Source organism: Haematobia irritans, chromosome 2 (genome assembly GCF_050003625.1).
Source record: "Haematobia irritans isolate KBUSLIRL chromosome 2, ASM5000362v1, whole genome shotgun sequence".
Taxonomy (NCBI): Eukaryota; Metazoa; Arthropoda; class Insecta; order Diptera; family Muscidae; genus Haematobia; species Haematobia irritans.
This window is the reverse complement of record NC_134398.1, coordinates 190,932,273-190,957,458: the sequence shown is the minus strand read 5'-3', so window position 1 is coordinate 190,957,458 and position 25,186 is coordinate 190,932,273. Positions and strand designations below refer to the sequence as shown.

The window sequence follows — 25,186 nt, the reverse complement described above, 5'->3', positions numbered from 1 at the left end:
GAAAATTTTGTTCCTATAGAAAATTTTGTCAAAATTTTATTTCTATTGAAAATTTAGCTAAAATGTTATTTCCATGGAAAATTTTGTCAATATTTTATTTCTATAGATCATTTTGTTAAAATTTTATTTCTATAGAAAATTTTGTTCCTATAGAAAATTTTGTCAAAATTTTATTTCTATTGAAAATTTAGCTAAAATGTTATTTCCATGGAAAATTTTGTCAAAATTTTATTTCTGTTGAAAATTTGAAAAATTTTATTTCTATAGAAAATTGTGTCAAAATTTTATTCTATAGAAAATTTTGTTAAAATTTTATTTCTATAGAAAATTTTATCAGAATTTTATTTTATTTCTATGGAAAATTATTTATTTTATTTCTATGAAAATTTTGTCAAAATTTTATTCCTATAGAAAATTATGTCAAAATTTTATATTTATTGAAAAGTTAGTTAAAATTGTGCATGCATAGAAAAGTTGGTCAAATCATTTAGAAAATCAAAATTTTATTTCTATGGAAAATTTCGCCAAAATTTTATTTCTATGAAAAATTTTGTTAAAATTTTATATCTGTTGAAAATTTGGAAAAATTTTATTTCTGTAGAAAATTTTATCAAAAATATTTGATCTATTCGTCTATAGAAAAATTGGTCAAAATTGTATTTCTATAGAAAATTGATGCACCTCTTATTTGAAGATGTATATTTTGCAAAATCTACCAAAACATCAAGAATTCTGCCAATCTACCAAACATTTTTGGTAGAATTCTACCATCTGTGGCAGCCGTGCCCATAACATCAATCTCCCGATTTGACTTCTAGTGCTGTTTATCCGATGTGGCTGAAGTTAGAAGTCTAGAAGTTATTTCTTGTGCTTATTCGAGTAATGTATGTGAAAATATATAGAATTTAGCTAATCAGCTTAAAATCATATATTGACCAACTACAAAATTAGTTTAACCCAAGCCCGCCTTTAGGCGGTCTTCATTTAATAAGGAAGCTTTTAGTAAAACACGCCTTAAGACAACAAAAATGGGCAAAATAAAAAGAACACTTATTTGAAACTATCCAAGAGGCTTTGCAGGATATGCTGAATTTTACTGTATAAAATTTTCTTGCTTAGTTCTCTTGCTTTTGTGTCGTTAACATTGAAAATTTAATCAGCTGGAAAAAAACTTGGGGCATTAGAGGGTTAACCTACGGATTAATAATTTTTCTCCAACCGCCTGATAAAAAATTGAATAAAAAAATGGATGAACATATCTATTTTAATTTATAAATTTTCTTCTGAACATCACGTTTGCTTAACTACTAAATTAAAACTAAATCTCATAAAGTAAAAATATATTTAAAAAAATATCAAATATCTACTCAATAACATATTTCAGTTGATGTTTTAGATATTTCTCCATATGTTCCAATAGACGATCATTTACCAATTTTTTCACATCCGATGATATATAGAAATCATAATGATTAAATTTTTCCGCAAGTATACGATAGACGCCCTTAACGCTACTCAACATATGGGCATAGATAGAGTGAACACCCTCAGGTGTAGCAGTGGCATCGGTATCACCAAAATATAAAATCATAGGAACTTGAACATTCGTGAGATTATAGCTGGTGGGTTCTACGGTGCGATAATGTAAAAGATTTCCTTGTGGTTCATAGTCATACCAAACAAAATCGCCAGATTTCCATAGTTGTCGCAAATGTTGAGCTTCTTTAAGGGAACCACCTTGTAGTAATTGGCCATAGAGTAAAGTATTCATGGTCTGAAGAGGCGGTTGAAAAGTTATTTCCAACACAGAAAAAAATTTCACGAAATTTTTTCCAATTAAAATCTTAATTGAGTTTTAAAAAATATTCAATTAAAAATTTAATTGATTCAACAAATTTTTTAATTGAAATAAAAATCAATCACACAAATTAATAGTATCAATTAAATATTTAATTGGATCAATTAATTTTTTAATTGACTGTCAATTAATTTTTTAATTGATACTATCAATTCTGTGATTGAAGACATTTCAATTAAAAAATTAATTGGATCAATTAATTTTGTGATTGAATCAGAAAAAAAATTTTTTGTGTGAATTTTTATTTATGGATTGTCTTACCTTTTCATATTGACCTTTTCCTGCTAGTAGAGTAAACCATTCTTCACATTGTGATCTCTCCGAGGATCTTAAACATTTATCCCTCATAAAATCTTTGGGCAGTAATTCAAAATCATTAGAGCTGGTTTTTTTCTACGAACATTAAAAAAAAAAATAGATTTTTCTTAAATTTAAATTTAAATTTTGTTTTTTGTTTTTTTTATTTTTTTATTTCCATTTACTTTACCTTAATAAATTTAAATAATTTCCTTACATCATCATTGGTATAGTTCACTTTATTCCTTAACGAGGCTATGGGTGCCAAAGCCTGTACAAATTGCAATCTATCATTGTATTGGGGTAGTAAGGAACACATAACCAAAATTGCATTAAAGGCCTAGAAAATTTAAAGAAAAAGGCAATCACACTTGAATTGTTCGTGGTGGTGGTCATAGAAGTGGTTAAATATTTGCTAAAATTTTGCTCCAGCAAATTTCAACACACATCCTTTTGGCATTTCACTTAGGGGCCTGTATGCTATAGCATGACGCCCACTCTTCCATTCATAACTCACCTGGGAGTGAGCAATTAACCAAACTTGATGGAATGAAGTTTCATTGCGTATGTGGTCAACAATTGCTGGTAAATCGTAACGGCCCCATTCATGATAGCTAAAACTCCAAAATTCTGCATCCTTGGTGGTGAGACGTGAATGATTGCGCCCATAAGGAGAGCCGCGTAAATTGGCTAGCCAAACATCATGTTGATTGTTAAATAGCTGAAAGGCTAAAAGGATGTCAAACACTAGGCTGGCCAAGACATGTGCAACATAAAGTGAAAATGGCCGTATGTTATGCGTCAACGAATTTCAAATACCGTTTGGCCCTTAATTTTATTCAATGGTTTTGCTATTATTAATAAATAAATTAAAATAATAGTTTTTATACCCATCACCATAGAATTGTGATGGGGGTATAATAAGATTGTCATTCCTTTAGTAACACATCGAAATATTGATTTCCGACTATATAAAGTACATATATATTTTTGACCAGGAAGAAATTCTAAGACGATAAAATCATGTCTGCCCTCAAAAAAAGTTTACTTGGATTCAAAGATGTTGACCTTCCCTTAAGGATTTTGGTATTGATTCCGAGCCAAAGATGCTTCTTTAAAATAAATTAATTTTTTAGCGACCTATCTAACTTTAAATCTAGGACCAATAAAATTAAAATTAGGATACAGATCTCATTTATCAAATTTCCATTCTCTTTTCGCGGTTTATAGATAAAGGTACTCACGTACAAACAAATGCCAGTTTAAAAATCCAAATTAAAATGGATACTTCAAAGTAAAAAACGTTTTCTTAATTCCAAAAAAAAAAAAAACATTAAACCAAAGACGCTAAAACCTCAAAATAAGTCTTAGCCTATATTTGAAGCGTTTTTATCTTAAATCTAAAGATTCAATAGTTCAGTTAATTTAAGGACAATTTCTTTAAATCAAAAATGTGTTTCTTTACTTTAAGGAAAATTAGCCTTAGTTCAAAGACATAACACTTTAACGGAGGGACGCAAATTTACAAAATGTGTTTCCTAATTTTAATGAAAAAAATTTTGAAGCAAAGATTATAAACTTTATTTTAATTAAAATTTCATTATTTTAAGAAATTTGTCCTTAATATATTGTAAATTTCGCATTCTAAAGTTAAGGTTGCGTAAACTTTAATATCACGTAAATATTTTTTTCAGTGTGTCGTTTGTAATCACGCTAGAGCGGCTCTACGAAATAATGCCCCAAAGAGAAAATGAAATAAGACCTAAAATGTTTATAGAGATAACAAAAACCACATTTTTATACCCTTCACCACTACTGTGGTACAGGGTATAATAAGTTTGTGCATTTGTATGTAACGCCAAGAAGGAAAAGTCTGAGACCCATCGTTTAGTATACCGATCGTCTTAGAATTAAATTCTGAGTCGATTTAGCGATGTCCGTCTGTCTGTCTGTCTGTCTGTCTGTTGATGTATTTTTGTGTGCAAAGTACAGCTCGCAGTTTTAGTCCGATTGTCCTAAAATTTGGTATAGGGTCCTGTTTCGGCTCAGAGACGATCCCTATTGATTTTTGAAAAAATCGGTTCAGATTTAGATATAGCTGCCATATATATTTTTCACCGATCTGGTCATAATTGGCGTGTATATCAACCGATCTTCCTCAAATTCCGTACATTCGAATATTTTAACAGTCTCGAAAAACTTGCAAAATATCAGCCAAATCGGTTCAGATTTAGATATAGCTCCCATATATAGCTTTCGCCCGATTTACACTCATTTGCCCACAGAGGCCAATTTTTTGCTCCGATTTAGTTGAAATTTTGCACAGGGAGTAGAATTAGCATTATAGCTATGCGTGTCAAATTTGGTTGAAATCGGTTCAGATTTAGATATAGCTCCCATATATAGCTTTCGCCCGATTTACACTCAAATGACCACAGAGGCCAACTTTTTGCTCCGAATTAGTTGAAATTTTGCACAGGAAGTAGAATTAGCATTGTAGCTATGTGTGCCAAATTTGGTTGAAATCGGTTTAGATTTAGATATAGCTCCCATATATAGCTTTCGCCCGATTTACACTCATATGACCACAGAGGCCAATTTTTTGCTACGATTTAATTGAAATTTTGCACAGGGAGTAGAATTAGCATTGTAGCTATGCGTGCCAAATTTGGTTGAAATGGGTTCAGATTTAGATATATCCCCCATATAGCTTTCGCCCGATTTACACTCATATGACCACAGAGGCCAATTTTTAACTCCGATTTAGTTGAAATTTTACACAGGGAGTAGAATTAGCATTGTAGCTATGCGTGCCAAATTTGGTTGACATCGGTTCAGATTTAGATATAGCTCCCATATATATGTTTTTCTGATTTCGACAAAAATGATCTAAATACCAACATTTTCCTTGTTAAATCGGCACTGCTTAGTCGAAAAGTTGTAAAAATTACTCTAATTTTACTAAACTTCTAATACATATATATCGAGCGATAAATCATAAATAAACTTTTGCGAAGTTTCCTTAAAATTGCTTCAGATTTAAAAGTTTCCAATATTTTTTTTTACTAAAATTGTATTCCACCCTAGTGCATTAGCCAACTTAAATTTTGAGTCTATAGATTTTGTAAAAGTCTATCAAATTCTGTCCAAATCGAATGATATTTAAATGTATGTATTTGGGACAAACCTTTATATATAGCCCCCAACACATTTGACGGATGTGATATTGTATCGAAAATTTAGATCAACAAAGTGGTGCAGGGTATAATATAGTCGGCTCCGCCCGACTTTAGACTTTACTTACTTCTTTGGACTTTATTTAATTTTCTTGGGGCCTTGTTTCATTTTTATACCCTCCACCATAGGATGGGGGTATATTAACTTTGTCATTCCGTTTGTAACACATCAAAATATTGCTTTAAGACCACATATACCCAGCAAAATCTAGGTAACCACATCTCATTACAATTGGCATTACCAGGAGTAAAGCTGTCATTACACGTTGCATTACATTGCGGCGAGTTATAATGACTAACTTGTAATGACAAAAATAAATACTTCTCGGTAATTTTCGAATCTCAAATTTTTAGGCAGTGTAGTTAATATAATTATTCACATAATCGAGCACTTACATAAAAAATCAAAAAGAATATGTAATGTAACGGTAATTCTGAAGATTTTTCCGTTAAGAATTTTTTATTACAAATATTTCATAATAATTGTGTATAATGATATTATCATATTATGTTTTAAATAAATGCTTTCTTATACCTCATTGACATTACACTTCCAAAATGCGCTTAAACTAAATTTCAAATGCCATTTGCCTTATAAAAAAGAGACTTAAAATCCACTTTTAGTAGATTTCGAACCTTATGTGAATTGGCTATTGGATATATTATAACGTAATTCACGAATCCAACTCCCTTAAACAACCTACATATATTTCTATTTTAAGTGTGAAATTAATTAGAGTGTAATCTTACTTAGATTATTTATTAGATTTTTTGTTTATTTATACAATATTCTATTTCTATTCAAGTAGTTCTCCTATTGCAACACCACTCGCCATATTTTGATCCATTGTAATCGGCGATAGAAATCAATATTTTCGAGATTTGGTTGCCTGAGACAATAAGTGGCTATTTTGCAAGCTTTGGTGTATCTACGAATAAGTCATTACATATTAGGTGATTATATGCTTTAAATGCACTACTTATTTTATGGACGATAGTATTCCTGGGGAGAAGTACTTTCCTCCTAGGACATGCGTATGTAAATGTAATCCGAAGCGATGCCAATTAATAAGTGGTTATTAATTTTTAAATAGGCTTACCTACAAGATTACCAGGTAATGAGAGTTTTTGCTGGGTATATATATACTAGAGGTGTGCACGTGAGAAATCTTATTCATGAAAAGAAAATTTGTATACACGCACACTCACGCACGAAAATCTTTTAAATGTCATGACTCACGAAAAATGTTGTGACTCACGAAAATCTTGTGATTCACGAATAATTTTATGAGTAATTTACCTATAGCTTAGGGGTGTGCACGTGAGTAATAGTTTACTCACGCTCACGCACTCTCACGACTGAAAAATCATACTCACGCACACTCACGCACGATATTTTTTGGTAGGACTCACGCTCACGCACACTCACGAAAAGAAAATTTGTACTCACGCACGAAAACGTCGTGACTCACGAAAAATATCGTGACTCACGAAAAATATCGTGACTCACGAATAATTTTATGATTAATTTATCTCACCGAAGTATCTGAAAACATGAGCATTATTAAAATCGAGAGTGTTATTAAACTCTTAACACCCCAGGTGTTACTAAACTTGTAATTAATTTAACTCTTAAGCGTTTTATGTTGGTGAGCAGGAATATTTTCGTGAATGTAATTCGTCACGCACACTCACGAAGATATTATTTTCGTGACTCACGCTCACGCACACTCACACTGTTGTCATGAGCCTGACTCACGCACGAATAACGGAAATTTTTGTGAGTCACGACAATTTCGTGTCACGTGCACACCTCTACTATAGAACCTGACTAAAAACATGAGTATGATTAAAATCGAGAGCGTTATAAAACTCTAAACACCTAGGATGTCACTAAAATTGTAAATGGATTCAACTCGTAAACATTTTATGTTCGTAAGCGGGATTAACATATTTTCGTGAGCGTATTTTTCCGAAATTCGTTAGTCACGCACACTCACGATGATATTATTTTCGTGACTCACGCTCACGCACGATATTTGCGTGAGCGTGAGTCACGCACACTCACGCCGTTGCCGTCAGCGTGACTCACAACTTACGCGTGATTCACGAAAATTGTCGTGTCACGAGTACACATTTAATAAACAAAATCCTTCTAACCAGGCAACACTGCTTGGAATCAATACCAAAATCATTAGTGTTAAGGCATAATCTTTGGAACCGGACATGCTTTTGTTTTCATTGTACCACAGTAGTGGTGAAGGGTATAATTAGCTTTGGTTTAACTATGGACTTTTTTATGTGCGTTTTTAAAATGCAGTCTTGGGAGACGCCTCCTAGTTATGAATACGTTTTAGCTTTATAGTGAATTACAAAAAAAAAGAAAAAACAAGTATATATGGCCGTAAGTTCGGCCAGGCTGAATCTTATGTACCCTCCACCATGGATAGCATAGAAACTTGTACTAACATACTCGTAAAGGTAACACTTGCCGATTGCGGTAACACTTGCCGATTGCAAAGTATTTTAAAACTTCTTAACCCCATCTTCTAAATACGTATATAATTCAGTTTGACAAAATTTTCTATAGAAATAAAATTTTGAAAAAATTTTCAATAGAAATAAAATTTTGACAACATTTTCTATAGAAATAAAATTTTGACAACATATTCTATAGAAATAAAATTTTGACAAAATTTTCTATAGAAATAAAATCTTGACAAAATTTTCTATATAAATAAAATCTAGACAAAATTTTGTATAGTAATAAAATTTTGACAAAATTTTCTATAGAAATAAAATCTTGACAAAATTTTCTATAGAACTAAAATTTTGAAAAAATGTCTATAGTAATAAAATGTTGACAACATTTTCTATAGAAATAAAATTTTGACAAAATTTTCTATAGAAATAAAATGTTGACAAAATTTTCTATAGAAATAAAATTTTGACAAAATTTTCTTTGGAAATAAAATTTTGACAAAATTTTCTATACCCAGCAAAAACTCCTATTACCAGGTATGAGTACAAGTATGCCTGCGCCAAATTGGTAACAACTTCCTCGTACATATATCAGTAGTAATACATTTACACGGGCATGACATTGGAGGAAAGTACTTCCGTGCACGCATACCAGTAGTCGGAAAATAAGTACTTCTTCGCAAGCATACCAGCTCTCCAAAAATAATATCTTTACCATAAAGATACCCAAAAAGTGCGAACTCACCCCTGTTGTTTTGTAATCCAACACACTTTACCACGCTCCACGACATGGATCTCTATTCAATGATGTTATTTTGTATATATATTATGTACTATACAACTTTAGAAAACAAAGGTATATTTTATTGGCAATTTTTTTCTGAAATGTAATTTGGCATTGCTTATCGCTACTATTAACAGTGTCCACTGTAGAGCCGAACCCGGACCTCAAGATATGATTTTGATTACCGGTATTAATAGAAATAATCACTTTTTGCCTACAAAGGTAAGTTATTATTTTTAAATCCCAGGTAATACTGCAAGTAGTAACTTTTTGATTACCGGTATTACTGCAAGAATCACTAGTGCTTACCCAGTTTTTGCTGGGTAGAAATAAAATTTTGACAAAATTTTCTATAGAAATAAAAATTGACAAAATTTTCTTAGGAATAAAATTTTGAAAAATTTTCTATATAAATAAAATTTTGAACAAATTTTGTATAGTAATAAAATTTTGACAAAATTTTCTATAGAAATAAAATTTTGACAAAATTTTCTATATAAATAAAATCTTGACAAAATTTTGTATAGTAATAAAATTTTGACATAATTTCTATAGAAATAAAATCTTGACAAAATTTTCTACAGAAATAAAATTTTGACAAAATTTTCTTTAGAAATAAAATTTTGACAACATTTTCTATAGAAATAAAATCATGACAAAATTTTCTATAGAAATAAAATTTTGACAAAATTTTCTTTAGAAATAAAATTTTGACAAAATTTACTATAGAAATAAAATTTTGACAAAATGTTCTATAGAAATAAAATTTGACAAAATTTTCTATAGAAATAAAATTAAAAAAAAACTTATGGAAATAAAATTTTGACAAAATTTTCTATAGAAATAAAATTTTGACAAAATTTTCTATATACATAAATTTTGACAAAATTTTCTATAGAAATAAAATTTTGACAAAGTTTTCTATAGAAATAAAATTTTGACAAAATTTTCTATATAAATAAAATCTTGACAAAATTTTGTATAGTAATAAAATTTTGACAAAATTTTCTATAGTAATAAAATTTTTACAAAATTTTCTATAGCAAAAAAAAAATTTAACAAAGTTTTCTATAGACAAAATTTTCTATAGAAATAAAATTTTGACAATGTTTTCTATAAAAATAAAATTTTGGTAGATTATTTTTGGCTCGAGTGGCAACCATGATTATGAACCGATATCATATGCTGACACCACGTACCAATTTCAACCGGATCGGATGAAATTTGCTTCTCTTAGAGGCTCCGCAAGCCAAATCTGGGGATCGGTTTATATGGGGCTATGTATAATTATGGACCGATATGGACCAATTCCTGCATGGTTGTTGGATACCACATACTAACACCACGTACCAAATTTCAACCGGATCGGATGAATTTTGCTCCTCTAAGAGGCTCCGGAGGTCAAATCTGGGGATCGGCTTATATGGGGGCTATATATAATTATGGACCGATATGGACCAATTTTGGCGTGGCTGTTAGAGACAATATACTAACACCACGTACCAAATTTCAATCGGATCGGATGACTTTTGCTCCTCTAAGAGGTTCCGGAGGTCAAATCTGGGGATCGGTTTATATGGGGGCTATATATAATTATGGGCCGATGTGGAGCAATTTTTGCATGGTCGTAAGAGACCATATACTAATACCATGTACCAAATTTCAGCCGGATCGGATGAAATTTGCTTCTCTTAGAGCGATCGCAAGCCAAATTTGGGGGTCCGTTTATATGGGGGCTATACGTAAAAGTGGACCGATATGGACCAATTTTTGCATGGTTGTTAGAGACCATATACTAACACCATTTACCAAATTTCAGCCAGATCGGATGAAATTTGCTTCTCTTAGAGCAATCGCAAGCCAAATTTGGGGGTCCGTTTATATGGGGGCTATACGTAAAAGTGGACCGATATGGCCCATTTGCAATACCATCCGACCTACATCAAAAACAACTACTTGTGCCAAGTTTCAAGTCGATAGCTTGTTTCGTTCGGAAGTTAGCGTGATTTCAACAGACGGACGGACGGACGGACGGACGGACATGCTCAGATGGACTCAGAATTTCACCATGACCCAGAATATATATACTTTATGGGGTCTTAGAGCAATATTTCGATGTGTTACAAATGGAATGACAAAGTTAATATACCCCCATCCTATGGTGGAGGGTATAAAAACAAGTATATATGGCCGTAAGTTCGGCCAGGCCGAATCTTATGTACCCTCCACCATGGATTGGGTAGAAACTTAGGCATGGTTGTAAACGGCCATATACTAGCACAATGTACCAAATTTCAACTGACTCGGATGAAATTTGCTCCTCCAAGAGGCTCCAAAACCAAATCTCGGGATCGGTTTATATGGGGGCTATATATGATTATGGACTGATGTGGACCACTTTTGGCATGGTTGTTAAATATCATATACTACCACCACGTATCATATTTCAACCAGGTCGGATGAATTTTGCTTCTCCAAATGGCACCGGAGGTCAAATCTGGGGATCGGTTTATATAGGGCCTATATTTATTAATAATGGACTGATATGAACCAATTCCTGCATGGTTTTTGGATACCATATACTAACTTCACGTACCAAATTTCAACCGAATCGGATGAATTTTGCTCTTCCAAGAGGCTCCGGAGGTCAAATCTGGTGATCGGTTTATATGGTGGCTATATATAATTATGCACCGATGTCGACCAATTTGTGCATGGTCATTAGAGACCATATATTAACACCATGTACCAAATTTCAGCCGGATCGGATGAAACTTTCTTCACTTAGAGGCTCCGCAAGCCAAATCTGGGGATCAGTTTATATGGGGGCTATATATAATTAAACACCGATGTGGACCAATTTTTGCATGGTTGTTAAATACCATATGCTAACATCATGTACCAAATTTCAGCCGGATCGGATGAAATTTGCTTCTCTTAGAGGCTCCGAAAGCCAAATTGGGGGATCGGTTTATATGGGGGCTATATATAATTATGGACCGATGTAGAGGAATTTTTGCATGTTTTTTAGAGACCATATACTAACACCATGTACCAAATTTCAGGATCGGATGAAATTAGCTTCTCTTAGAGGGTCTGCAAGTCAAATTTGGGGGTCCGTTTATATGGGGGCCATTTGCAATACCATCCGACCATTTGCAATACCATCCGACCTACATCAATAACAACTACTTGTGCCAAGTTTCAAGTCGATAGCTTGTTTCTTTCGGAAGTTAGCGTGATTTCGACAGACGGACGGACGGACATGCTCAGATCGACTCAGGATTTCACCACGACCCAGAATATATATATGGGGTCTTAGAGCAATATTTCGATGTGTTACAAACGAAATGACAAAGTTAATATACTCCCATCCTATGGTGGAGGATATAAAAAATTGTCAAAAATATTAAAGATTTATTCTCAATTTTGTGGGACATATTAGTCGAATTAATTAATGTGTCTTAGCAAATACTCAATGAATTTATTCCTTACCATGATATAGAGTGCAAAAAAAAAAAGACAACGTAAACGTCCAAACATCATGAAAACAAATGCTGGGGAACATTTGTGTGTTAAATTAGTGCTACTATCCATGCAAAAAGAAGCAAGTCAACATCGTTCCCATTAAGGGATTTTTAACTTACCCAAACTTTTCATGGGTCCCATCACCACCCAAGCTAGTGACGAGGTTAGTAAACCATGAACCAATAGAATGGGTCTAGAACCAGGACGTGGCATACGATGCAATGTTAAATTGTAACCATCCTCAGTGATAACGTAATGCAATTCCAAAGAAAAATTATTCTTTTCAATCCAATCACTCTAATTAAGGAAATAGCGTATTACGAAGCAGAAATCTTTGGTAGTAGGTCTATTCAACTCACCGTAGTCCATTTAAGTTTCTCATATTTTGGTGAGTTTTCATCAATTTCACGTGAACCTTCATCGATATCTTTGCCTGGTAGATTGGATCCACGTTTATTCGATTTACCAAAAATATTCCAAAATATTGGTATACCCTTCATGGTATTGGCAAATTTTGGGCTACATGCCGTAGTGATTTGGCATTTACCCAAAATCTCTTGAATTGTCAATAAAGCGAAAATGATCAAATGTTGTGATTTACGTGCTGTACACATTTGAAGCAGTTGTTGTTCGCTTTTAAATGCCGATTGGAAATTCTTTCCTCTGACTATGGGCCATGACATTAGTGAGCATTTCACGAATGACTTCCATTCGATTATATTTAATTGTTCAACTATCATGGTTATCAATCATTAAATGTTCTGGTTGAATTTTGAAAACATTTCCCATTATATTGCTTACCCTTTCGTAGGATTTTGTTTACGAATTAAATCCGTTATTTTAAATTGTTTTTGAATAATATTCAGGTTATTAAAAAAATCTGGAAATAATTTTTGACTTCCAAAATATTTTCATTGACCTTGACTTTGTTGTTTAGGAGTCGTATTTCAGATTTTAATAATATTACGCATATTAGGGTGGCATACAAAGCAACAACATAAATTTTATAAGAAATTAAGAACGTAAGGGATACCAAATATGTCGTGGGGGTAACAAACAGTACCAAAAATTGTACGAACCAAGTATGTTATATACAGCAGTAAATACCCACCACCATGAATCAAATATTAGGGTTTCTTTGAAATTTCAGGGGGGTTTGAGGACAGATCAAGCAGAGCAGTTCAACCAGTACACTTCCCGAAGATAAATTTCAAGATTTTACCTATGAAGACTATATCAGATTTTGGATTTATAAGAACCATTTTTGTTTGAGTTTTAGAGGAATCATTAACATCTCTTGTACGTGCACAGAAAAAAATATCACCAAAATATTTCCAATTAAAAAGTTAATTGAATTTGAAATTTTTTTTTTCAATTAATAAATTAATTGGTACAATTAACTTTTTAATCAAGATAGAAACATTAATTGAAAACAATGATTGAAAATTTTAAAATTTTTAATTAAAAAGTTAATTGATACAATTAACTTTTAATCAAATTTGGAAGACTAAGTCAGTTTATGATGATGATGAACATTTTTTAAAATTTTTAATTATTTTTTTCTTCAAACAATCAATTGTTAATCCAAATAAAAATTCTAAGCCAATTCAGAATTTAATTGAAAATAGTTACCTTTTTTTAATTAATAAATTAATTGAGTTTTGCAATCAACATCAATTAAATTTTTAATTGAATCAATTAAAAAATTAATTGAAATATGGCAATGAAATCAATTAATTTTTAATCAAGAATTTTTTCTATGCCCAACTAAAACTGTGATTGATACTATCATTTTCGTGATTGAAGACATTTCAATTAAAAAATTAATTGGATCAATTAATTTCGTAATTGAATCAGAAAAAAATTTTTTTGTGTGTGTGCAAGAAAATTATAAAATAACGTCTTGATTTGAAATCTTAAAACTGTAGATTTTCACCCGAGCAGTAAAATCTGGAAATTTTACATTGAGCTTCAAGCAATTTTCATGATCAGTGCGCCTTCTATACCCTCAAGAAACGAAATCGGTCCATACACTGAAAAAAATATTGACGTGAGGTCAAAGATTTCATGTCTTTAAAATACGAATACAAATTTTGCTTAGCATAGAAGACGCATTTCTCTAAAATAAAGTTATTTTCCTTGTCCAAAAGTCGATAAACTTTTCAATGAAGTCGTATTGTTCTTATAATTAAGTGATTTGACTTAAAAATGGGTATCTTAACATGAAAGAAAAAATTTATAGGCTAAGGTCAACTTGACTTTAATAATTCAGAAAAATTCTTTAAATTTAATGAAATTGTCTTTAAATGTGTTGTCTTTTTGCATCTTGACTACAAAGCAAAAAATCGTTCAAATATAGGACATGTTTTTCAAAACATTATTTTAAAGAAGTTTTTTACTTCAAACATAGCATAATTTCTACACCCTCAAAAAAAATCGCTTCTTTAACATATGTTCCAAACATATTTTGCAGGAAGCACATATATTATTGTATACTGCAGAAACATTAATATGTTTGTTTTATGTGAACATATTATATGTTTGGAAGCATTTTGAGCCCAAAAATATTATATGCTTGGAAGAATTTTCCCCAAAGAAGATTGTGCTCATTCCCTAACATAATTTTCACTACCACGAAATTTTTAGTTCTTGGCACCTTTTTCTGCAATACAAATAATGTTGAAGAAATTATTAAATTTTAAATTAATAATTTCTCCGCCTAGACGGAGAATCGAACAGAGGACCATACTGTTTTTAAGCCAACACACTATCCACTGGGCTACGTATCTGTTATAGTCACCAGTAGACAATTATCGTTATAAGTTACACTTATATAGCATAGTTTGCAGCGCCCACGAGAAACATACATGTGTTGGCAACGTGGAGCAGTGGTTAGCATGTCTGCCGTACATGCAAAGGGTCGTGGGTTCAATCCCTGCTCCGACCAAACTCCAATTGCTTTTTTTTTAATTTACACATTTATATTTATACTATATTAAATTTTTCGAATGAAACTTCGAAATGTGGGTTATTAAAGATTTACAGTCAGAATCAGTGCTTGATATAAACGAAATGGACTGAGCTTTGGATAAAATATTATTTTTTATTGCAAAAATAACAATTTTGTAATAAAAAACAGTTTTTGGTATAAAAGTTTGAAATTTTGGAAGGAAATTCAAAAACTCTAACAAAAGAAGAACGTGGAGTCGATTATAAACATGCATAAATAATTTTATAATAAACACATACATTTATTTAGGCGTGAACAGTTTTTTGCTAGCATTTAACACTTATTGTGGTTTGTACTTAATTTCATTTTTAGACCGGTATTAAGTTGGCATTATCGCTCTAAAATGGCATTATCGCTCTAAAATGACCCTGTTTTGCCTTTTACATTTCTTTAATAATTCATTCTAAAGAAAATAAACTTTTTCAAATGTGTTAGCTGCAAAACTCGAACTCAATGCCCGCTTTTATATTTGAAGGTGTCCGTCAACTCCTCTTGGACTACTAATTAATAAAGTGGAACTAAACTTTGTTCTTATACATTTTACTGTTTAATTTTTTCACCATTTCCATTCACCATATCATTTCATTTAACTGCCCCAACTCTAAAAAGAGTATAATGCCCTTTCATTATGTTTATGAATATCCCTTTGTAATTTGTGTATTTTTTCACGGTTTTTTTTTTTTTAAATTTCCTTTGCCTGAATATTTTCCTCGTACGTTCCGGTTTCTTTTAACGAACCAAGAAAAATAGTTTACCCATAACGCCAAAATGATAAACAAAACACATGTCTACACATACGAAAAATGCTGCTTTCAAGACGAAAACACATGCTGTTTTTTTTTTTAAAGTCTATTCTCTTTATTCCGAATACTCATTCTAATATTCAAATTAAATAATATTTAGGTTTTACAGAAATTGCTCTCTGTTGATTCTCTCGATGTGTTAATTTGATATCTTTCATCAACCCTCCCGGTTTCTGTCTCTATTTCTTTCTCTATACTCTTCTCTGTCGCTCTCTGAATAAAATATCACAACAAATATATGTTTACTCGAAATTTGTAAATTTATATATGTTTACATTCACACATATAATTTTTATGAAACATGCATGCCCCAAACATAATATATTCTAACATTAACATATGTGGTCCAAACATTTAGTGTTATTTTGGGAACATTACATGTTTGCTCTTAAATATATTGTATTTAAAATTGTGCCCGAAACACATTTTGTTTATATCGAAACATATGAAAAACATATTTTTCTAACAGTGTACTGGAAGTCGTGTCTAAATTTGGAAAATAAAGTTGCCGTTAACTCGTTTTTAAAGGACTTTGATAGCATATGAAGAAAAAAAGCTGAGAAAGCGAAAAATTAAAATTTGCTTCCTAGAAGCAAGTACACAAAACCTAAATTTAAAAGAGAATTTTGTCTTAAAAGTATCCTTACTTGTATTCTCCGCTTCTTTGGCTCGGAATCAATACCAATTTTTTTTTAAAGTAAAGACAAAATCTTTGGAACCGAGTATGCTTTTTTTCAGTTTTTATCGGTGCATTACCAAATGCACCGATAAAAACTTAATCCGATACACGATGAGCCTAAAATACCAGAATATTTACAATTTCAGGCAAATCGGTCTATATGGAGAATATACCAAAACATGGGCCGATACTCACAATTTTTGGCACACCTGTTTATGGTGCGAAAATAACAGGCTGGCTGATAAGTCCCCGGTCTGACACATAGCTGGCGTCGCTAGTATTAAATGCATATTATTTTTATATATTATCAACCTTCAAATGATTCGTGTCAAAATTTGACGTCTGTATGTCAATTAGTTTGTGAGATAGAGCGTCTTTTGTGAAGCAACTTTTGTTATTGTGAAAAAATGGAAAAAAGGAATTTCGTGTTTTGATAAAATACTGTTTTCCGAAGGGAAAAAATACGGTGGAAGCAAAAACTTGGCTTGATAATGAGTTTCCGGACTCTGCCCCAAGGAAATCAACAATAACTGATTGGTATGCAAAATTCAAGCGTGGTGAAATGAGCACGGAGGACGGTGAACGCAGTGTACGCCCGAAGGAGGTGGTTACCGACGAAAACATCAAAAAAATCTACAAAATGATTTTCTATGATCGTAAAATGAAGTTGATCGAGATAGCAGAGGCCTTAAAGATATCAAAGGAACGTGTTGGTCATATCATTCATCAATAGTTGGATTTCCGCATATCCGCTCTGTGCAAAATGGGTGTCACGCGAGCTCACATTTGACCAAAAACAACAACGTGTTGATGATTCTGAGCGGTGTTTGCAGCTGTTAACTCGTAATACACCCGAGTTTTTCCGTCGATATGTGACAATGGATGAAACATGGCTCCATCACTACACTCCTGAGTCCAATCGACAGTCGGCTGAGTGGGCAGCGACCGGTGAACCGTCTCCTAAGCGTTGAAAGACTCAAAAGTTCGCTGGCGAAGTAATGGTCTCTGTTTTTTGGGATGCGCATGGAATAATTTTTATCGATTATCTTGAGAAAGGAAAAACCATCAACAGTGACTTTTATATGGCGTTATTGGAGCGTTTGAAGGTCGAAATCGCGGCAAAACGGCCCCATATCAAGAAGAAAAAAAGTGTTGTTCCACCAAGACAACGCACCGTGCCACAAGTCATTGAGAACGATGGCAAAAAGACATGAATTGGGCTTCGAATTGCTTCCCCACCCACCGTATTCTCCAGATCTGGCCCCCATTTCTATATACTATATCAAAACCTGGACCGATATAGCCCATCTTCGAACTTGACCTGTCTGCAGACAAGAGACGAGTTTGTGAAAAATTTCAGCACGATTGCTTCATTAGTGAAGACTGTAGCGTGATTACAATAGACATACAGACAGATGGACATGGTTATATCGTCTTAGAATTTCTCCCTGATCAAGAATATATACCTTATAAAGTCGGAAATCGATATTTAGATGTGTTACAAGCGGACTGACAAACTTATACCAACGTCACCATTCTATGGTGGTGGGTACAAAAATATCAAACAAAGTATAAATGTGTCAACTTTGTCAACCCTGGCCTACCATATGACAAGCCGTGTATGCTTTTCATAAGATCTAGATTTGGAAACGCAACATGAGGAAAAATTTATGAAAATTTTATTTCTATAGAAAATTTTGTCAAAATTTTATTTTTTTCAAAATTTTATTTCTATAGAAAATGTTCTTAAAATTTTATTTCTCTAGAAAATGTTGTCAAAATTATATTTCTATAGAAAATTTTGTCAAACTGTTATTTCAATAGAAAATGTTCTCAAAATTTTATTTCTATAGAAAATTTTGTCAAAATTTTATTTCTATAGAAAATTTTCTCAAAATTTTATTTCTATAGAAAATTTTCTCAAAATTTTATTTCTATAGAAAATTTTCTCAAAATTTTATTTCTATGGAAAATTTTGTCATAGTTTTCTTTCTTTAGAAAATTTTGTCAAAAATTTATTTCTATAAATTTTTTTTTTCAAAATTTTATTTCTTTGGAAAATTTTTTTCAAAATTTTATTTCTATAGAAATTTTATAGACAATTTTATATCTATAGAAAATGTTCTCAAAATGTTATTTCTCTAGAAAATGTTGTCAAAATTATATTTATATAGAAGATTTTGTCAAAATTTTATTTCTTCAGCAATTTTGTCAAAAAAAATAATTCTATAGAAAAATTTGTTAAAATTTTATTTCTATAGAAAATTTTCTAAAAATTTTATTTCTGTAAGTAATTTTGCCACACTTTTATTTCTATAGAAAATTTTGTTAAAATTTTATTTCTATAGAAAATTTTGTCAAAATTTTTCAAGTAGTACACCCTCAAAAAAAAAATCGCTTCTCTAACATATGTTCCAAACATATTTTGCAGGAAGCACATATATTAGTGGATATTGCCGAAACATTATTATGTTTGTTTTATGTGAACATATTATCTGTTTGGAAGCATTTTGAGCCCAAAAATATTATATGCTTGGAAGAATATTCTCCCCAAGAAGATTGTGCTCATTCCCTCACATAATTTTCACTTCAACGAAATTTTTAGTTCTTGGCACCTTTTTCTGTAATACAAATAATGTTGAAGAAATTATTCAATTTTATAATTTTTTAAATTTTACCTCTCGCCTGGACGAAGAATCGAACCGCGAACCATGCAATTTGTAAGCCAACACACTACCACTGGACTACGTAGCTGTTATAGTCACCAATAGACAATTATCGTTATAAGTTACATTTATATAGCATAGTTTGCAGCGCCCACGAGCCCATGCAAACATAACATTATTTAACAGAAACATACATATGTTGGCCACGTGGAGCAGTGGTTAACATACGTTCCGATTTCTTTTAACGAACCAAGAAAAAAAATTGTGCCCATAATGCCAAAATGATAAACAAAACACATGTCCACACATACATAAAATGCTGCTCTCAAGACGAAAACACACGCTGTTTTTTTTTTCAAATGTATATTCTCTTGGTTCCGTATGTCTATTCTCTTTACGCCGAATACTCATTCTAATATTAAAATTTATTTAATTTTAATATTTAGACTTAAGCATATCAAATTTTTGGCCTTATCATAAAACAGTTTTCCGAAACAACATACAAGCTGTTTCACAGAAATTGGTTTGATTCTCTTGCTGTGTTATGTTGATATCTTTCGTCAACCCTCCCGTCCATCTCTATTTCTTTCTCTCTCTCTCTGTCGCTCTCTGAATAAAATATCACAACATATATATGTTTACTCGAAATTTGTAAATTTATATATGTTTACATTCACACATATTATTTTTGTAAAATATTCATGCCCCAAACATAATATATTCTAACATATTAACATATGTGTCCCAAACATTTAGTGTTAGTTTAGGAACATTACATGTTTGCACTTAAATATATTGTGTTTAGAAATTGTGTCCAAAACACATTTTGTTTATATCGGAACATATGAAAAACATATTTTTCTAACAGTGTATAGAAAATTTGTCAAAATTTTATTTCTATTGGAAATTTTGTAAACATTTTATTTCTGTAAGTAATTTTGCCACACTTTTATTTCTATACTAGCGTAACCCGGCCCGCTTCGCTGCGCCTTCCGAAGTGTTTTTGTAGGAACATTTTGCGTTAACTTAGTCGTGCTGAAAACAAATTCGAAAAGATTTGAATTCTTTCAAACAAATCGGACTACTTGCTTTTTCATTTATAGATACAAATACGGCGGATATGCATATGTAAAACGGTTCGTCTTAAAAAATGTCGTGGAGAGGGTGTACCCTTTCCTCAAAATTTTTTAAATAATGTTCTGTATTCAAGTAGTTGGAAAATTTTCTATATTTCTTGTGAATTTTAAGTGTGGAAATGTATCCTTCTCCTCAACATATCTGAAAATTAAGCACTATATTATAATAACATAACATACAAAGAATTACTGTTTCCAATTCAATAAATCGGAAAAAGCAAAAGTAGTAAAAAATTTTATCACATTAACATTTGATAAAATGTGGGAAAATGATGCACCCTCTACATTGGCTGCCAATTTCATGTAAATTTAAGTTCTTTACTAAAAAGAAGTCTGGCAGAAGTCTGTGCAAAAATCATAAAATTATGTACCGAGTTCCCATTTACGGACAACCCTCTACTTTCAATTTAAGAAAAAAAAAAACGGACAAAAGGGAACCCTCTCCCCACCTTCGCTCCACTCCGACCTGATATCGGACTATGACGTACCCCTATATTAATTTCACAACTACTCAATGGTCCCTATAAATTCTATCGAAGTAAATCGACAAAGTTTATTCAAACTTTCCCCTTCCCCAACCAGATATCGAAAAATCATATACTAATTTAAAAATCATGTATAAATTTAATCACCTCCTCCCACGTTCCCTGTAAATTTCAAGTAGATCGGAGATGTTTAAATTTTACTCTATTGTTTTAAAGGGACGTCACTTTCCCCTATACAATATCGACAAACACCGTAGTGAATAGCACCCCTAACCTTCCCTGAAAATTCTTGAAACTTTCCTTCAAGTGTGGGGCAAGGAAGGTTGCCACTTCGTTCATAACCTTCCCCCACCCCCTTTGTAAATTTCAAGAAAACTTAAGAATTTCCCCCTCGACCAAATATCGAAAAGTGATGTAGCGTACCTTTTGTAAACGTCTCAGAAAATGTCAAGCAAATTATAAGCCTAAAGGGGCGGCCTCTCTTTCGTCCAAATATCACAAAATCAGGTATCAACTATTAATATCGTAAACTCTCCCCAGTCCTGTGTAAATTTCAAGTAACTCGGTAAAGTTAAATTGTTTCTCTTTATGTACTTAAGAGAAGCGGATGTCTCCCTATGCCCTTTTATTTTTATTAAAAAATCAGGAACCTGATATAAATTTCATAACCTCACCCATTTTTTCCGTAAAATTTCAGTCGGGGGAGTTTAGTTTTGTTTTCACTGTACTTAGAAAAAAAGTCGGGCAAAGGGGTGGTCCCCCTCCCCGACCAAATATCGAAAAATAATGTAGCGGATTTTTGTCTAGATGGCAACATTCAATGAAAATTTCAAGCAAATCGCATAATTTTGTTCCAAGTTTCAAAAAGTAGGGCAAGGGGGAGGTCCCCCTCCCCGACCACATATGAAATCATCAGGTACCCCATATTAATTCAATAACCTCACCGCATGTTCTCTGTAAATCTCAAACAATTTAGAGAATTTTAGTTTTTTCACTGTACATTAAAAAAAATCGAACAAAGGGGAGATCCCCCTCCGCCACCAAATATCAAAATATTAAGTAGCGGATCTTTATCTAGATGCCAACCCCAACCTTCAATGAAAATTTCAAGCAAATCGGTCAACTTTGGTTCAATTTTCAAAATGTCGGACAAAGGGGAGGTCCCCCTCCGCGACCAGGTGTCCAAAAATGAGGTACCTTTTTTCACCACATGAACGCCCCCTACGATATCTGAAAGTTTCAAGTAAATCGGTTCAGCCGTTTCGGAGCCAACTCGGTACATACAAACAAACAAGCAAACAAACAAACAAACAAACAAACAAATAAACAAACATAGATTGAATTATATATATATATATATAGATAAAATTTTGTAAAAAATATATTTCTTCAGAAAATTTTGTCAAAATTTATTTCTATGGAAAAAATTGCCAAAATTGTATTTCTGTAGACAATTTTGTCACAATTTTATTTCTATAGAAAATTTTTCAAAATTTTATTTAAATAGAAAATTTTTATCAATTTTTATACTCTTCACCACTACTGTGCTACAGGGTATAATAAGTTTGTGCATTTGTATGTAACGCCAAGAAGGACAAGTCTGAGACCCATCGTTTAGTATACCGATCGTCTTAGAATTAAATTCTGAGTCGATTTAGCCTGTCTGTCTGTCTGTCCGTCTGTCTGTCTGTTGATGTATTTTTGTGTGCAAAGTACAGCTCGCAGTTTTAGTCCGATTGTCCTAAAATTTGGTATTTTGGAAAAAATCGGTTCAGATTTAGATATAGCTGCCATATATATTTTTCACCGATCTGGTCATAATTGACGTGTATATCAACCGATCTTCCTCAAATTCCGTACATTCGAATATTTTAACAGTCTCGAAAAGCTTGCAAAATATCAGCCAAATCGGTTTAGATTTAGATATAGCTCCCATATATAGCTTTCGCCCGATTTACACTCATTTGCCCACAGAGGCCAATTTTTTGCTCCGATTTAAAGGGTGATTCTTTTGAGGTTAGGATTTTCATGCAATAGTATTTGACAGATCACGTGGGATTTCAGACATGGTGTCAAAGAGAAAGATGCTCAGTATGCTTTGACATTTCATCATGAATAGCCGAACGATCTGCCACAACGTCGAATTTTCAGTGAATGGGCCCTAGAAAAGTTGGCAGAAAATCCGCTTTTTTATCGACAAACTTTGTTCAGCGATGAGGCTCATTTCTGGTTGAATGGCTACGTAAATAAGCAAAATTGCCGCATTTGGAGTGAAGAGCAACCAGAAGCCGTTCAAGAACTGCCCATGCATCCCGAAAAATGCACTGTTTGGTGTGGTTTGTACGCTGGTGGAATCATTGGACCGTATTTTTTCAAAGATGCTGTTGGACGCAACGTTACGGTGAATGGCGATCGCTATCGTTCGATGCTAACAAACTTTTTGTTGCCAAAAATGGAAGAACTGAACTTGGTTGACATGTGGTTTCAACAAGATGGCGCTACAAGTCACACAGCTCGCGATTCTATGGCCATTTTGAGGGAAAACTTCGGAGAACAATTCATCTCAAGAAATGGACCGGTAAGTTGGCCACCAAGATCATGCGATTTGACGCCTTTAGACTATTTTTTGTGGGGCTACGTCAAGTCTAAAGTCTACAGAAATAAGCCAGCAACTATTCCAGCTTTGGAAGACAACATTTCCGAAGAAATTCGGGCTATTCCGGCCGAAATGCTCGAAAAAGTTGCCCAAAATTGGACTTTCCGAATGGACCACCTAAGACGCAGCCGCGGTCAACATTTAAATGAAATTATCTTCAAAAAGTAAATGTCATGGACCAATCTAACGTTTCAAATAAAGAACCGATGAGATTTTGCAAATTTTATGCTTTTTTTTTTTTTAAAAAGTTATCAAGCTCTTAACAAATCACCCTTTAGTTGAAATTTTGCACAGGGAGTAGAATTAGCATTATAGCTGTGCGTGTCAAATTTGGTTGAAATCGGTTCAGATTTAGAAATAGCTCCCATATATAGCTTTCGCCCGATTTACACTCAAATGACTACAGAGGCCAACTTTTTGCTCCGAATTAGTTGAAATTTTGCACAGGAAGTAGAATTAGCATTGTAGCTATGTGTGCCAAATTTGGTTGAAATCGGTTCAGATTTAGATATAGCTCCCATATTTAGCTTTCACCCGATTTACACTCATATGACCACAGAGGGCAATTTTTTGCTACGATTTAGTTGAAATTTTGCACAGGCAGTAGAATTAGCATTGTAGCTATGCGTGCCAAATTTGGTTGAAATCGGTTCAGATTTAGATATAGCTCCCATATATATGTTTTTCTGATTTCGACAAAAAAAGGTCAAAATACCAACATTTTCCTTGTTAAATCGGCACTGCTTAGTCGAAAAGTTGTAAAAATTTTCCTAAACTTCTAATACATATATATCGAGCGATAAATCATAAATAAACTTTAGCGAAGTTTCCTTAAAATTGCTTCAGATTTAAATGTTTCCCATATTTTTTTTTTTACTAAAATTGTGTTCCACCCTAGTGCATAAGCCAACATAAATTTTGAGTCTATAGATTTTGTAAAAGTCTACTAAATTCTGTCCAAATCGAGTGATATTTAAATGTATGTATTTGGGACAAACCTTTATATATAGCCGCCAACACATTTGACGGATGTGATATTGTATCGAAAATTTAGATCTACAAAGTGGTGCAGGGTAAAATATAGTCGGCCCCGCCCGACTGTAGACTTTCCTTACTTGTTTTTCTATAGAAAAGTGTGTGAAAATTTTATTTTTATATAGAAAATTTTGTCAATGTTTATTTCTATAATAAATTTTGTGAACATTTTATTTTTGTAGAAAATTTTGTAAAAATATTATTTCTGTAGAAAATTTTGTCAAATTTTCATTTCTGTAGAACATTTTGTCAACATTTTATTTCTACCGAAAATTGTCCAAAATATAATATAGAAAATTTTGTCAAAGCTTATTTCTACACCCAGAGAAATGATTGGTTGGAATTCGAGTACGACAACAAATAGATTGTGGTGACCCACAATTTTTAATTGTTTGGAATAATTTTTAGTTACTTCCCTTGTTTAATGGTTTCTGTAACCAATATAATAGTTGTGTGACTAAAAGTTGGTACACCCGACCAAATATTGGTCGTTATTTATATATTGAAGTAAGCAACTATTTCCATTTATTCC

The 25,186-nt window shown here is 32.4% G+C and overlaps 1 protein-coding gene and 1 long non-coding RNA gene across 2 annotated transcripts in view; one reads left to right on the top strand and one right to left on the bottom strand.

Annotated features, from left to right (window-relative positions):
- Positions 1-25,186, top strand: part of LOC142224427 (uncharacterized) — a 423,478-nt gene that overhangs the window by 303,798 nt on the left and 94,494 nt on the right. The window lies entirely within an intron of this gene.
- On the bottom strand, positions 1,364-12,924 carry Lip2 (Lipase 2). The gene is made up of 6 exons (XM_075298105.1): positions 12,544-12,924; positions 12,304-12,481; positions 2,673-2,884; positions 2,346-2,495; positions 2,120-2,251; positions 1,364-1,774 (listed from the first exon to the last, which is right to left on the bottom strand). The coding sequence occupies exons 1-6, from the start codon at positions 12,922-12,924 to the stop codon at positions 1,364-1,366; spliced, it is 1,464 nt and encodes a 487-aa protein (XP_075154220.1).